The sequence below is a fragment of the Cyrtonyx montezumae genome, unplaced genomic scaffold (genome assembly GCF_038088225.1).
Source record: "Cyrtonyx montezumae isolate F1298 unplaced genomic scaffold, pur_monq_1.0 scaffold_17, whole genome shotgun sequence".
In the NCBI taxonomy this organism is placed as follows: Eukaryota; Metazoa; Chordata; class Aves; order Galliformes; family Odontophoridae; genus Cyrtonyx; species Cyrtonyx montezumae.
The window spans coordinates 28,953,174-28,968,264 of record NW_027071903.1 but is presented as its reverse complement, the minus strand read 5'-3'; the positions used below and the strand labels follow the sequence as shown (position 1 = coordinate 28,968,264).

At 63.6% G+C, this 15,091-nt stretch overlaps 1 protein-coding gene, 1 long non-coding RNA gene and 1 other non-coding gene across 4 annotated transcripts in view; 2 read left to right on the top strand and 1 right to left on the bottom strand.

Moving 5' to 3' along the window:
* Nucleotides 1-414: 414 nt before the first annotated feature.
* POLG (DNA polymerase gamma, catalytic subunit) lies at nucleotides 415-8,534 on the bottom strand. The gene is made up of 22 exons (XM_065734003.1): nucleotides 7,957-8,534; nucleotides 7,690-7,870; nucleotides 7,158-7,325; nucleotides 6,491-6,637; nucleotides 6,251-6,330; nucleotides 5,937-6,119; nucleotides 5,730-5,869; nucleotides 5,531-5,654; nucleotides 5,238-5,462; nucleotides 5,029-5,146; nucleotides 4,872-4,940; nucleotides 4,642-4,758; nucleotides 4,361-4,521; nucleotides 4,225-4,278; nucleotides 4,040-4,157; nucleotides 3,828-3,963; nucleotides 3,502-3,748; nucleotides 3,300-3,422; nucleotides 2,942-3,113; nucleotides 2,555-2,763; nucleotides 1,194-1,354; nucleotides 415-539 (listed from the first exon to the last, which is right to left on the bottom strand). Exons 1-22 carry the CDS (start codon nucleotides 8,532-8,534, stop codon nucleotides 478-480), a joined length of 3,573 nt encoding a protein of 1,190 aa, XP_065590075.1. The 3' UTR covers nucleotides 415-477.
* Nucleotides 8,535-8,847: 313 nt separating this feature from the next.
* Nucleotides 8,848-8,920, top strand: TRNAR-UCG (transfer RNA arginine (anticodon UCG)). The gene has a single exon. It is a non-coding gene; the product is annotated as a tRNA-Arg (tRNA).
* A 1,699-nt stretch (nucleotides 8,921-10,619) lies between these two features.
* The window catches only part of LOC136047263 (uncharacterized), a 37,923-nt gene continuing 33,451 nt past the window's right edge, over nucleotides 10,620-15,091 (top strand). Inside the window, exon 1 of one of the 2 annotated variants that reach the window (XR_010622072.1) lies at nucleotides 10,620-10,680. This is a non-coding gene — a long non-coding RNA (uncharacterized LOC136047263). Of the gene's footprint in view, nucleotides 10,681-12,966; nucleotides 13,123-15,091 lie in introns of those variants that run through there. The other variant, XR_010622070.1, reaches the window with a different exon arrangement.

Sequence of the window (15,091 nt, the reverse complement as noted above, 5' to 3'; positions counted from 1 at the left end):
TCTAGTTTCTTAAAGTAAGTGTTCACTGGACTTCTCACACAGTACTCCTAACTCTCAATTTCTCTCCAGTCCAGTACAGCAGATGAAAACCAGGAACCCCAGAAGAAAAGAAGGAGGAAAAAATAAAACGTGGTTACAGCTGCTGCCTCCTCCTCCTCCTCCAGTGCCTGTGCTGAGGTAGCTTCACCTTGGTCTTGGAGAACTGCACGTACAGAGATAATTGATTGTTTCTCCTGACAAATACTCAAGACTTCTTTCTTCATCCCCATGGGTGTGCAAGCAGTGACTCTGTCAGCTGTCTCAGGTTTTGAAGGTGGCTGCTGCCCTCTGACACGCTCTGCCATTCAAATGTACTGCTATGAAAATCTTCCCCAGGAACATCCTCCTCTTAGCACGAGAAGGATCAGTCTGTTATGTGCTTTGGGAAGGACAGCCAGCTTCTGCCATGCTCTCTGGCCATTCTGCACTCTCACGTCATCACTTCTTCTCCAGTGACCCTTTGGTTATTTCAATTATCTGATATATATCCAGTGCTTCTCCTGGAAGACAGTGGGACAGTCAGTTCCTCGTGTTCTGCAGTACACTCAGAGACCATACAGCATCAGAGCAAGAGAGTAAACAGACACTGTTTGCTTTTGGCACGGAGCATGGAGAAAGCATGGGGCAAGAAGCCTTACATCTGTTCAAGCTTCTGTTTTGTGCAGCGCTGGGAGTGCAGAAAACAGCACCAGGAGGAAGCTGGAAACAAGGCCTGTTCTCCCTTGAAGCCTGCTGCTGTGCCTAGCTCCTGAGGAGACAGGTGACAGCTTCCTCTGGAGAGCCAGAGCACGGGCTGCCTTATGCTTCTGCTGCCCCTGATGCACTGCCTTGTTTAGTGCTTTGTTCCCGACCCAACAGGTATTCTTTCCAGAGGCACGCTTTGCCTGTGAAACTCCTAATAAAGGCTGCCTAAGGCTCAAGTGTCTGCTGTTGTTCAGTGAGGTTCTTAACTGCCAAAACGTTGCTGTGTATTGACAAGGTGCTATTTAAAGCAGCTCCCAGCCAACAATTAAATGCTCGTTGGCAGCAGGTAGAAGGTTACAGAGTACAGACAGGAACAAGTGTGAGCCTTGGGATGGGGGGTAAGGGGGGAGGACACAACGCTGCTAAGGCTGCAATGTGCAGGAACACTGGGCAGCGTGGGAGGTGCTCACCTCGAGGAATGCCGTACTTCTTCTCCATCCCAGTTGGGTTGGATGGAGTCACACAGTTCATGGTCACCTCCTTCCTCAAGCACTGGTCGATGTCCACAGCGCTGAAGAAAGCCACGGACTGCGGCAGATCCTGGAGGCCCAGCTTGTAGGCAAACATGCACCTGGGAGCACAGAGAGACCAAACGGGGCAGTGCTACACGTCACGCTCAGCTCCGACCTGCAGGGCACACAAACCAAACCCAGGGAGCAGAACCCCAAAGGCAGCACCACGCTCGGAAGAAAACCACAGGGAGCGCCTCAGACCGAAAACTCCCGAAAGGAAGGAAGCAGCTACTGCTTAAAAGTTAGAGCACAGCCACTAACTTCTGTCACGCTCAGCCCGTCCTTCCCACCCCGCACTCGGCCTTTGATCGGCCGCAGGTTGCTCTGCAACAAAAGCAGCTTCACAAAACATCGGGCAGCCGCCGGATTACTTTGCACCCACGTCAATCAGCGGCTGGAAGACAAAGTGCTTTATAAGTACTGGGTAGCAGGAGGGTCAGGGATTGCCAAAGTGGATGTGGGAGGAACAGAGTAACAGTACGTTCAGCCTCCTAGGAAGAAAGGACCAACCCAGCCCTTCACTTCTGGCTAATCCTCCCACGCAGAGCAGATGTTGGATTTTCCCAGCAGGAAGCCCTGTGCCTGCAATAGCTGGTATAAAGCACAAACATCAGGGCGTCTCCTCCCGCTGTGCACGCTGCCTGGGCACAGAAAGGCTGTTTGCTGTATCCTTACCTCAGCCCGCGAGAAAATAGCTCTGCTTTGGCCAACTCCTGTATCAACCAAATACCATAAAGCACCGGGAAGGGGATTTCACAAAGCTGCCCGAGTTGGAGCCAGAGCAAAAGGAGTCCTGGGGCTGTGAGGGCAGGAGGGCTCCTGGCTGAGCTTAACCCAGCAGGCACAGGCCAGGAAGGCAGCAGGACTGCTGCTAAAGGGGCAGCAGAGCTGTGATCCTCGCTGCTGGCCCCAAAAGCAAGGAGAGAAGAGGGGCAGCCAGCCTCAGACTCCCAACAGTTCACTTAAACCAAGGCTGCTGCCACGTGACGTCCGTGTACACAGGAAGAGATGCGCTCACAGCCCCTCCACGGCGAGGACAGAGCTGGCAACGTGCCCCTCTTGCCAACAGATTATCCCTAGAAGCCAAAGCTAGCTCCAACGCACAGCCACCAGAGCCACAAATAAAGGAGCTGCATCCAGAGCTGCACTCCAGAGCTGCCAAGCCTCCCCTGAGCAGAGAAAACCTGCAAGCAAAGCCATCCCCTCGATGTCATGCTGTCTCCCAAGGAGATGCCTATCCCCAGAGGCACACAGCTCACCGTGTGAGCAGGTTGGTGATCTGCAGGGCCAGTGCTGCCCGGTAGCGGTCCTGCTCCTGCACCAGGTAGCGCACCTCGTCGTGGATGCTGATGCAGAAGCGCCCGTTGATGTCGTACTCCTCAAAGAGCCACTTCATGGAGACCAGCATGAGGTGCAGGTAGTCAACAGCCGAGCTCTGCACCACCCAGTTCACTCTGCTGGTTAGAAACTGGGGAAGGGAACACAGAGAAGTGCTAGGAGAGCATCTGAGGAGTATTCCTGTTACGAGGGAGGGGGCTGGTGAAGCAGGGATGTTGGGTTTCCTTGGTGGCACACCTCAGAAGGGCTGGATTTGGGGTTGCCATTTCAGACAAGCAGTGAGAGCAGCTCAGCACCCACATCCTCACCTCCCCTTTGGCCACTGCAGGCTCCAAAGCCCTGCTGATGTGACAGCCCAGCACCGGGGTCTGCGGCGAGGGGGACAGAGCGATGCTCTCCAGCTTGTTGAACATTTCGGACTCGGTGCCTCCAGCCCACATTCTCTGAGCCACCACGTCCCACTTCTTCTTCCTTCGGGACCTACGGGAGCAGAAGGTTTGCTGAAAGCACGGGACAAGTCCTCAACGCTCCCTCTGGGGCTGGGACAGTGAGATACCCCCGTAGCACTCAGCTGGGAGAGAATGAAGAGCCCCCATGCCCAACTGGGGAGCAGCTGGGAGCAGGGCTGCAGTGCTGCAAGCACCCACAGGGGTCAGCAGCCCTCACTTTTTCACGGCTTCTCTCTGAATCTTCTGCACATCCTGGGCCGACACTGAACCATCTTCCGCCCTGTCCACAGCCAGCTCCAGCTCCTTCACCAGCCACTCGCCCTCCTCGCTGAGCCGAAACCTGGGCGAGAGCAGCACCCGGCTCAGGGTGACACATACCCTGGAGGCAGCCAGGGGCTCACCCCGCAGGCAGCACCCACCTCCGGATGCCCTTCGTGACGGCGTACATCTGCTGGGCCTTCTCCCGCGCCTGCTGCTGTGTCAGCCGGTGGTTGAACTGCATCAGCAGCCGCTCAGCGAAGGGCTGCCCGGCCCCGTAGATGCGGCCGTAGTTGAAGACCTTGGCGTGCTCCCGGCTGATGCCCACCGTGGCGGCCGTCTTGCTGTGCAGGTCTGTCCCGTCGCTCTTCTTCCCCTGCAGGGTCATCCAGCCGAAGGCTGTGCACCCTGCGGCGTGGAGGAGGAAGGGGTGAAACAGCACACAGAGGGGGGGGTCGCGGTGCCCTAGGACACAGCCCCCGCTCACCGTGCATGCCGGCGAAGTGAGCCTCGCCCAGGACCGCCGCTATCCACAGCTCCTGCGAGTCCACATCCGCGCCCACCAGAGAGTAACCGGGCGGCACCTGGACCATGGCCTTCAGCTCACTGCCCACGCGGTCAGCCTGCGGGACACGACCCCATGTCTGCACCACACCCCGTGACCTCAGCCCCACAGCCCCAGCCCGCACGCGGCCCTACCCGGGCGTTGCTGGCTGTCAGCCACGTGGGCTCCACGGCCCGACGGGTGATGGTGCCTGCGGTCACCACCTGCGGCAGGATGGCCCCGTAGTCCTCCTCCTCGCTGTAGGACGGGTGCCTGTTGTACGGGCGCAGGGTGAGCACAGCCCCATGGGCTCTCCCAGCCCGGCCGTCCCGCTCCGTACCTGGTCACCACGCGGGGCAGCTCCCCCTTCTTCAGCCACACAACCACCTGGGAGCTGAGGGACGTGGTGTGAGGGATGCAGAACACGTTGCCCACGCAGCCCCGGCCACAGGGACTGGAGGTGCTGGGCCGCTGACCTGACCCTCTTGTGGGCATTCCTCCAGAAGGACACCATCTTGTTGATCTCCAGGGCTCTGGTCCCGTGGGTGCGGCCCACAGCGGCCCGCAGCGTGCCGTCCTCCATGCGGGGCAGGAAGTCCTTGGCAAAGGGGCTCCCCACATTGTTCTCATTGCCGTCCTTCAGCAGCAAACAGGTGCCAGGGTTCAACACAACGCAGCCCCACACGCCCACCAGCCCCCACTGGGGACACCTGCCACCACCCAATGGGACAAGGGAGAAGGCATCCCCACGACTTGCCTTGTGGGGTAGCTTGAAGAACCAGCACCCGGGGACGTTGACATCATTGTAGGGGCCGTTGCCGTGGTGGAATGAGGGCTGGCTGATCTCCATCAGCTCCAGCAGCCCGTCCTCGTCCTGCGAGCAACAGCGTGAGGTGATGCCTCCACTCTGCTGGGAGCCCCCAGCACAAGAGGATCATGGAAACGGGATCAGGTTCACCACTGCATCCTGCAGGGAACTCTGCTTACCTGCATCTGGTTCTGCTCTGCCCTGCCCGGCCGCTCCACGTCCAGCTCCAGCTGGCTCAGCTCCTCCACCTGCAGCACAGAGCAGGGCAGCTCAACCAACCACCCCCAGCCTTGAACACGAGGCATTTCCTCATCCCAAACCCCCACAGCCACGTACCTTCTGCCACATGCTGCTGCCCTCCAGCACCATCAGCTCATCCTCCACACCAACGTCCTCAGGGGGCCGCTCCTGGCCCCGCTGCAGGCAGTGCTGCCGATACAGCCGCTCGATCGCCCTGCCAGGGCACGGAGCGTGACCCAACACTGCAGCCCCTTCCAGAGCTCCACATCCCAGCTGTAGATGCTCCGTGCCATGCACTCCCTCACCTGTGCGGGCAGACAGGCCCCTCCAGCTCTGCAGGGGCTGCGGGCAGGTTGTCCTGCCGCCCCGGCACCAGGTAGCCCCATCCATGCTTCTCTGAGTAGTGCAGGGGGAAGCCGTCCCAGGCCAGGCGCATCAGCTTCGGGGTCACCCGCATCTGCAGGCTGATGAGGCTGGGCCCAGGCACCCAGCCCTCCTCCTCCAGGCGTGGGCACAGCTTGCGGTACCAGCTGGGGGGCACGGCCACGGGTCAGGGAGCAGGGCACGGGCACCGGGCACCCCATGGTCCCCAACTCACCCCGGGTGGCCCGGGAGGTGCTGCAGCCTCTTGGGCTGCAGTGTGACCGTCTCCTTCAGGCGCTCCAGGCAGGTGCGGCTCTCGGAGGCTCTCAGCTCCTCATCCTCACTGGGAGGACCGGGATCTGGCAGCACAGAGGGCTGAGCATCCCTTCAGCCCATTGCCCTGCAGGCACCACAGCATCCCCCCCCACGCTCACCTTCCTGCCACTCCTGTGCACAGCCCATCTCAGAGGCCTCGCTGTTTACTTTCTGATCCTTCTTCTTCTTCGGGGGCTTCTTCTGCTTAAATTCCTGCGTGTCCCACTCCAGATCCCAGAGCCAGGGGTCCTCCTTGTACCTGCAGGCACACTGTGGCTCTCCCCCTGCACCCAGAGCTCAGCCTGGTCCCGTGCCTCCCCCTGTACCTGTCCTCGTGCAGCAGCTGGCAGGCATCGTTGGCCAGGTTCATCAAGGACTTTTTCATCTCCTTCTGCAGCTCCTCATAGGTGCCCTGAGCATCATCCAGGTACCTCCTCCAGTTGCTGTTGACCGGCAGGTAGGACACCCCCATCTCCAGCATCCCAGCAAACGTCACAGGGTGGGGGCACCTAGAGCCCAAAGCCAGAGCTTGGGAACTGGGTACCTCCCGGAGGGGAGCTGCCCCCCAGCACCAGCCTACACACAGTGAGAGCAGGCCTCGCACCCGCGAGTTCACCCAGCCGCCTCCAGCCCCTCTCACCTCTCCATGAAGAGTGGCAGCTGCTCCTGGAACACCTCATGGGTGGCCCGAACATCGCTGGCACAGTACGACATCAGCTCCTGGGGACACAGCGCGATGTCACCAGGACTGGGAGAAACCACAGTGCCCAACACAGCTCTCCCCAAACACACAAATCCTTTGCAGCCACGCACCAAAGGGAAAAAAAAATAACAGATGCTGTTCCTGCCCCACTGCCATCCCAAACATCACTGCTCATACCTGGAAGTTATCCCTGACATCGGCCATGGTGCCCTTCACAAACAGCTCTCGTGCCTCCTTCTGCAGTGGCTCCCCACCCACATACAGCGCATGCACGTCCGCCAGGTTATTGATGCTGCTGACGTGCACCCAATCCCACGAAGAGATCTGCAGCAGGCAGAGCCCACCCCACAGCAAAGGGAGCAAGGGTAAAGGACTAAAGCACGGTCATTCCATTCCAGCCCATCCCACTCTGTTCCATTCCACTCTATCCTATTCAACCCTCCTTTCATCCACTCCATCCTACTCCATCCCACTTTGTTCTATCACATTCCATCCCATCCAGTTCAATTATCCCATTCCACCGCATCCCATCCTACTCCATCCCATTCCAACACGTTCCTTTCTACTCCATCCTATTCCATCGCATCTCACCCTACCCCCTTTCCATTCTTTTCCCATCCCATCCCATGCCTTCTCATTCTATTTCACCTCGTTCTGTCCCATCCAATTCCATTCTACCCCACTCCACTTAAACCCCATCCACCCACCCCCTTCCCTCCCATCCCATCCCGTTCTATTTTATCCCACCCCATCTCCACTTCCTCTGGCAGCCACTGGAAGCGATTCGTGCAGCGGAGCCACTCCTGAGCTGCAGGAAGCAGCTGGGGCTCAGCCTCACGCTCACCGCCGGCCCCTCGGCTTTGCTGCGTGTCTTCTTCATGTGCTGCCGGACCTGCTGCAGCCCCCTCCTCTTGCCGTGCTTGGCGGCCATCCAGAGGCTGCGCTGGAATCCCGTCAGCCCCGAGATGGCCATGTGCATGCTCATGGTGTCCAGGAAGCGCAGCCGGGTGCCCTGCGGGGAGACAGCAGGCACAGGGCGGGACGTGCTGGGGGAGAAACGTGCTTCAAGGCACAGCCACACGTGCACAGCAGCGTCGGCCAACGCAGAGCTAATGCAAATGGTTACCCGGTTTTGATGAGGCCCTGGCACCGCTGACGGTGCCCCGTTGCTGGAGGTGCTCAAAGATAGCTTGGATGGGGCCCTGTGCAGCCTGAGCTGGTGGGGGCAACCAACCCGTGGCAGGGGGTTGGAGCTGGGGGATCTTTTCCAACCCGAGCTTGTTTTACAGCTCCATGACGTGGGCAGCACCAAGTGTCACCACGCATCCCACCCAGCTCCGAGCGACACGCGGCAGCAAAGCACCCGGAGCACTCACCTGGATGAGGTACTGCTCCCTGACAAAGGCGCGGTCGAAGGACACATTGTGCCCCACCACCACCCTCTCGCTCCCCTCCTGCAGCCTTGCAGCCCCCTCCAGGGGCACGAGGTCGTGCAGCTCCAGGCGGGGTCCCCACGAGTAGCGCTGCTCCAGCAGGCGCCGGCTGCACCACGAGTACCTGCCCGACGGCGGCAGCGGTCAGCGCGGCACAGCGCGGAAATGGGGGGGAACGGGAGGAAAACGGGAATCCAACGCCTTGCTCACCACGCGTGGGGGGACACCGCCACGGCCATGGTGGGGCACTGCCCCGCGGCCACGCACACCTCCACGTCCAGCACCAACGCGCGCTCCCGCGGGCATTCCACCGCTTCGGTCCGCCCGTCGGGGCCGTAGCGCGTCCAGCCCCGCTGCCGGGCCCAGCTCGGGGGAGCGGGCGGCAGGCGGCAGCGCAGCAGCTCCTCGGCCGCCTCCAGGTAGGGCAGGCTCTGCTTCTGAGCCAGGCGGCGGAAATGCTCGTCGATGTCGGCTCCGTACATGCGGGGCAACCGCAGGCGCACGTCGGGCAGCGCGGGGCCGCTCCTGCCCCACAGGCCGTGCCGCCGCAGGTGCTCCACGCTGCGCTCCACGGCCGCGTCCGAGTGCCGCACGGCCGCCCCGCGGAAGATCTGCTCGTGGAGGTTCCGGGACAGCATCTGGATGTGCAGCGGGTTCACGCGGCGCTCGCTCCGCTCCGAGGGTTCGGGCTCACGGCCGCACGGCTGCGGGCGGCGGTCGGAGGGGCCGGAGCACGGCCGGGATGCGCTGCGGTGCAGCGCTGACCCTCGACGGAGCGTACGGCGCATCGCGCTGCTGCTGGGTGGGGGGGGAGGGGGGTCTTCCTGCGAAGGGGAGAGCGGTGGGGGCTGCAACCGGCGCCGCTAAAGCGTGCGCCGTGCGGGGCCGCGCGGCTGGGGTGCAGCAGCCCAGCAAGGCATGCACGCGGCCGCAAGACCTCACCGCACCCACCGGTCCCCGCACAGCGGTGCAACGCGGAGCTCCGGGACAACTTCCGGCCGCGCGGCCGCCCCGCCCCTCCCCCTCCGCGTTCCCCGCGCAGCCGCAGTGCCCCCGCCGCTGTGGAGGCAGTAGGGCGCGCGAAAAGCAGCGCTTGCAGCCGGCCGCGTGGCCTAATGGATAAGGCGTCTGACTTCGGATCAGAAGATTGCAGGTTCGAGTCCTGCCGCGGTCGAACAAAGGAGCTCAGGGTTGGGGCGCTTCTTTTTGTTGCCCTCACTTTTTCTTTCGGACGGTGGCAGAGGGCTGCGCTGCCGGGGCCGTGCGGGTACCGCCAGCGCTGCGGGGCCGTGCGGGCGTGGTGCGGGACTCGGGAGGGCCCTGCGGGGCCGCGCCGTGTGCTGCAGTGCCGCGCCGCGCCGCCAGGTGTCGCTGCGGTCCCGCCGCTGCCGCCCGCTCGGGGCCGCTCACCTCGGGCAGGGCCGGGCCGGGGCCGTCGGGGCGCGGGTTTTGGAGTTTCCCGCCCCGCTCCGCGCTCGGGTGCGGGGGTGGGGGCGAAGGATGGGGGGGGGGGCCCGTGATGCCGCTCCCGCCCTCCGGACACCGCGGAGCGCTCCGTGAGCCGGGGCGGAGCGGGGACGAAGCCCCGAGGACGAACCCGGTGGCAGCGCGGGGTCGCGGCACCGGCCCGTCCGGGGGGGACCTCGGCCCTTGGGGTGCGTGGGGACGCGGTGCCACGGGAGCAGGGCGAGGCCGCACGCGCCCCTCTTTGTGCGCTGAACGCTGCCTGGAGTGTTCCCGCCCCCCCCCCCCCCCCCAATAGGGACTTTGTGGCTCGAGCGAGAAGGGGTGGGCCGGGGGATGTGGGGGGAGTGGGGGGGTCGGGGGTCCCCACCGCGAGCGGCTCCGGGGAAGGGCTCCGTGTCGGGGCTGCCCTCCTGCCGGTGCGTGGTGTTATCGCCGATTTGCCCTTCTTTGCGGTCTTTGGTTCGTTTAATTTTCCAATTCTTATCATTATCGTCATTGTCATTATTTTGAACCCGCTCCTCTCACGGATCCCCCACCGAAGGGAAATGATAAAAAGCAATCCCGACGAAACGCTGTCGCCGCCGCTCGGGCCGATGCAGCCACCCGCTGTCCTCAAGCAGCGGGAAAAGGAGAAAGCCAACGCCGACCAAAGCGAGCAGCCCGCTGGAATTTTAGCAGGGCCGGGACTGGGGTCAGGGTATTAACGCGCGACTCGGGGCGCGGCGGGTGGGGGCATTTCCCCCTTCTCCCCTCCCTCCCCCCATCCCCCACCTCGGGCCCTTTGTCCGTGTGCCGTCGCGCCCCGTCGGGGCCGGGCACGGAGCGGCCGAAGGAGACCCCGGAGCCGAGCGCTGCGGGCGGACAATGGGGCGGCGGCGGGACTTTGCTTAACCCCGGTGCCCCGCAGCCGGCCGGGGCCAGGGGTCAAGGGCTTCGCCGTCCGCCGGGGCACGGGGAGCGTCACGTCGCGGGGCGGTGGGGCGGGAGCCCCCGGAGCCCTTCGGAGCCGCGGGACCGAGGGGCCCGGGAGGGCTTTTTGGGGGGCGGCTGCGGAGGAGCGGTGCCCCGTGGCTCTGCCTTCGCCTCTCGGCTCGGGGAGGGATGAGGGAGGAAGGAGCCGGCGCTCGGGCTGCGGAGGCACGGGAGAAATGGGCATTTTATAGGTGACGTACGGGCTTACGTGGGAGCTCGTGCCCAGCACCGCTCTCCCAGCGCCGTTTCTCCTGACACCTTCCCGCAGCGCGCACCCCCCTTTTCCAGGCTGGGGCGGGGTGGGGGGGGGAGCGGGAGGGGACAGCAAAAGGGAAAAGAAAAGCGACCCTTTCTTATCCCGCTCGGGAGACGAGCCCCGGAGCTCCGAAAGTGAGCGGAGGGCGAGGGGCGGGCGGCGGGGAGCGGGGCAGCGGGCCGGGACCCGTCCCCGTGCTCGGGGAGAGGGGCGAAGCGGCGGGGAGGCGGGCAGCGCAGGTAAGGGAGCGGCGGGCACGGGCCATCCTGGGGGGGGGCACTGCCCCATTTCCATCCACCTTTCCATCCCCGTCCCCGGGCCGGGCCCTGCGCTGCTCCGCGCTCCGTCTCCCGAGGCCGAGGAGGGTTCGGCGGGCGGGGAAACGCGGCGGTCCCGGAGTGCGGGCGGCCCCTGCCCCGCGCCCGTCGCCATCCCTCGGACGTGGGCCGGGGTCCCCCGGGCAGAGCATCCCTCTCCCGGCCCCGGGCTCCTCCCGTGCGTGTCTCAATTCACTCAGGCTTGACTTGGCAATAAGCTCTCTCAATAAGGTGACAATAGAGCCCCAGTGGGACCCGAACAAAGAATTTGAAAGTAGTTAAATTGCAGGACACGTCCATCGCCTGGGTGCTTGAATTAAAGAAAAAGGGAGAGGAAAAAAAAATCGGAGAAAAGAAAAAGGAGAGGGACTTTTCTTTGGGCTGGTGAGAAAATGCTCGGGGTAAAAGTTGGTTTGGCGTCTTCATTTCAGCGACAATGGAGCAGAGCTAATTCAATAGGAAACGCAGGGATTTTTTAATGAAAAGACCGCCAGGGTTACACCGAAGTTAAGCTCTTGTGAATTAATTATTAGGGCAAATAAACTGGGGGGGGTGGGGGGGGGAGCGCTCGGGAGGGAGTGTTGCAATTTCTTCATATTCTCCTTTTCGTGTTTAACGACAATGCCATCGGGTTTCGACTCTAGGAGAGAGAAAGGATTTCTTACACTCCCCGGGAAGAGGAGAAGACGCTTTTTGTGGTGTTCCTTAATTGCTTTTAAAATAAAATACTGCGGAATTTGGCACCGGGCTCCGCTTTTCTGCTTCCAGCGGCGTTTGGGGCCGTAGTTCCTTTCGCGGCGATTCGCGGATGAGAAAGGAAAAGGACGGGGAAATTTAAAGTCGCGGATGTCGAGACGGTGCGGTGCGGTGCGGTGCGGTGCGGTGCGGTGCGGTGCTGCGGGGCTCCCGGCCGCGATCGGAGCGATTCTCCTCCGTAGGAACGTGCCCGGGCACCGCTGCTCCTTCAGCCCCGGAGCCGTGGGCACGGCTCGGGTGAATCGGGATTAAGCCGTGGGAGAGGTGCGGGAGGGAAGGCGAGAAAAGGTCGGGGGCGACGTGAAGCTGTGACTGGAGAGGGGGATTTATGAAATATATATATGTATGTAATCAAATATATTTTTTCCTCGATCTGCAAGAGCTGCAGGAGAAACGCTAAATGTATAATTGTGTAAAGGGGAAAATAAGGATGAGAAAAATGGAGGGGAAGAGGAGGAAGGAAGAGAGGGAAGGGGAGGAAGGCACCGCGGCACTGCCGTGCCCAAGTCCTGCGTTCGGCCGGAGCTCAGCAGCGGGATGCTGCGGTCACGGCACGGCACGGCCCGGCTCGGCTCGGCCTGACCGTCGGGGCGGCGTGGACATCACGGCCCGGCCCGGCACGGCTCCGCCCAGCTGCCGGCTGTAGTGACCCTCTGCCTCTTTTTCCCTTTCTGTCGCCGCCCCACAAGGAAAGCTCCTGGTCCTGCTCTGCCCGACGGCTGCGGTGCCGCTCCGAGCCGTGCTAAGCTGTGCCGTGCCGTGCCGTGCCGTGCCGTGCCGTGCCGTGCCGTGCCGTGCCGTGCCGCTCCGGGGTGCGTCGCGGACTTTCAGCACTTGGACAGCGGTGCGGGAGCGGGGCCGTGCCGGGCTGGACCGGGGGGGCCGGGGGAGCCCGCGCGGTGGTGCTCCGTGCGGAGGAGGCAATGGGGAGGCGGAAACCCTTCCTGAACGCCGGGGATGGGGATACGGCCGAGGGGGCTCCGGGGCGCACCCCGAGCGGGGAAACTCGCCCCCATCCTCCCCCCCCCAAGCTCGAAGAGAGCTCCGGGACGCACAGCCGTGCCCTGAAGGTGCGGTGCAGCCCGGCAGCGGGCACGGGGCCCCGAGGGGGCGGAGGCGGGCGGCTGAGCGGGGTGTGGGGGGAGCGACCCCTTTCCCCCATCCTCGGGGGGTAATTAGGGGTGACACAGAGGGGCTGCGGTTTCTGCTCGATGGAGCTGCCAGCGACCAACCCCCGCCGCCGCCGCCGCCTTCCTCCCGTCCTCCTCCTCTCCCCCTCCCTCCTTCCCTCCCCCCGCCTTCTCCCCTCCCCCTCTCCCTCCTCCTCCTCTCCGCCATGGTTGGAGTGAATCGGAGGCTGCCGGGCTGACGTCAGTGCGGGCAGAGCCTGCCGCCGGCGGCAGCTCCTGGACACCGACCAGAACCGGCACCGGCAGCAGCCGGCAGGACGCGAGGAGCCCGAGCACCGCCGTCCCCAGAGCCGGGGGTACCGGGGGCACCGGGGGCAGAGCCCTGCCCGCCCCACCGCCCTCCCTCCGGGAAGGGCGGCCCCCTCTGCCCGCTTCGCCCACGGATGGCCCCGTCGCTGCCCTCTCCTCGGCTGCAAGCGTGAGTGTGGCGGTACCGTGGGTCCCCGGGGAGGCTGCGGGGAGAGGGGGCTCTGCCCCGGGGTGGAGGAGGAAGGAGTGAAAGGGAGGAGAAGTCGGGCCGCTCCCCGCCGGGAACTTGTATCCCTCCGACTGCGGGACCCCGCCGACCCGCGCCGCTCCCGGTTCCTCCGCCCGTCGGGGCGAGCAGCCCGCGTCCACGGCGGCTCCGGGGCCCAGTACAGCGCGGGGGGAGAGGGGGGAGGGGGGGGCGGGCAGGGAGTGCCCCCGGTCTTCTTTGGCTGCCGGGGCCGCTGTGCTCCGGGCACCTCTCCCCGCGAGTCCGGGACGGGGCACCCCGACGGGGAGAGCAGGGCCCCTACGGGGCGGCGGGGAGCCGGGGCCGAGCGGAGCCGCACGCTGCCAGGTGGCTCCCGAATGTCCCCGCTGGCCGGACGGAGCGGCGTGCAGCGGGAGGAACGCCTGACCGAGGCCGAGCCTCGCCGCGCATCCCGGCGTTAGGCCACGGCTGAGACCCAGGGATTTCTCCTTCAGGCGCAGCGAGGGCTGCTGCGGAGCACCGCTCCGTGGGGTGGGGGGCACCGGGACACCGCGCTCCGCGTCCCCTTCTCGGGTTCAGCTCCGAGGACAGCGCTGGGGCCGCCGCTGCCCGTGCTGCGATCTTCCGGCAGCCTCTGTTAGGGAAGGATTTTTTATTTCACGTTTGCTTCTCTCTGTATCTTTGCTTCACTTTTTTTTTCCCCTTTTCTTCCTTTTTTTTTTTTTTAATCTTTATTTATAATTTATTTTATTTCATTTTTTATTGACTTCATTCTTTTTTTTCTCCCATTCCGCCCTCCCCTTACCACGGACGCTTATTTCCTCGCTGCTGCTGCTTTCTTCTTCTTCCTTTTTTTTTTTTTTCTTCCTCGTGTCTCTCTGGAAGTAAAACGCATTTTAGGCCTCAGCCTCACAGAAACCCGACCCGTAGCAGTGCAGGTGCACTGGCAGCGTGCACCGCCCGGACCTCCCCCGCAGCCCCTCGACGTGCGCTCGCCCCGCAGAGCGAGGAGGGCCCGGGGCCGTCCCGTCCTCGGTCCCGGTCCCCGACGGCCGCAGGAAGGAGCAGCCGGGCTGTGGGACGCTGCGGCTGAGCCTTTCCAACGCCGGGGCTTGCTTAGACGCGGCTTTTAATTGCAAAACAAAGCAACGCGTTTCCTGAACGCCCGTCGGGAGCCGCCGCTCCCGTGAGAAGTTGGCGAAGCCCCGATTGTGGGAGGAAAAGAGAAAAACAATTAAGACACGATGCAGCTCGGGGCGGCGAGGCGCGGGGGTTACTCTAGGTTGGCTAAAAATAACTTCTCCTAATTAAAGAAAAGTGACGTCAGACGTGCAGGACGTAGAAGAGGGGAAGGCAGCGGACTCGGCGCGGGGCGATCACGTTCAGTAATTCAGGGGAACGGGCACCGGGGCTGCTCCGAGGTGCGGGCAGCGGGCGGCTCCCCGCGCCCGGCCCCAATAGCGTGGCTCCCCCGGGGAAAGGAGCGGAGCAAAGCCGTGCCCGGGTGCGGAGCTCCGTGCTGGGAGCAGGGCCCAGGGCGCGGAGGCCCCGCGGGCGCGGAGCGGCGGCCGTGCAGCACCATGGCCAGAGCCGCGCCCGCCCCGTCGGGGCCGAGGTCGCGCCGGGCCTCCCCGCGCAGCGCCCGGGGACGGCTGGGGGCGACCCCTCTCAACCTCCGCCTGGCGCTGGGGAGATGCCCCCGCTTTTTCTCGGAGATACGGGGCTGTAGCCGAGGAAGCGTGCTGGGTTTTTTTTCCTTTTTTATTTTTTTTCCCTTTTTTCCTTCTTTTTTTTTTTCCTTCCTCGCGGTTCTGCGTGTGCGTGCAGTGGAAGCGCAGTCCCCGCATCCCCGCGTCCCGCCGTGCCCAGGTGCGGGAGCCCCGGGCCGTCTCCGGGCTCTGCCCGCTGTGCCTCGCTCCGTGCCAAGGAG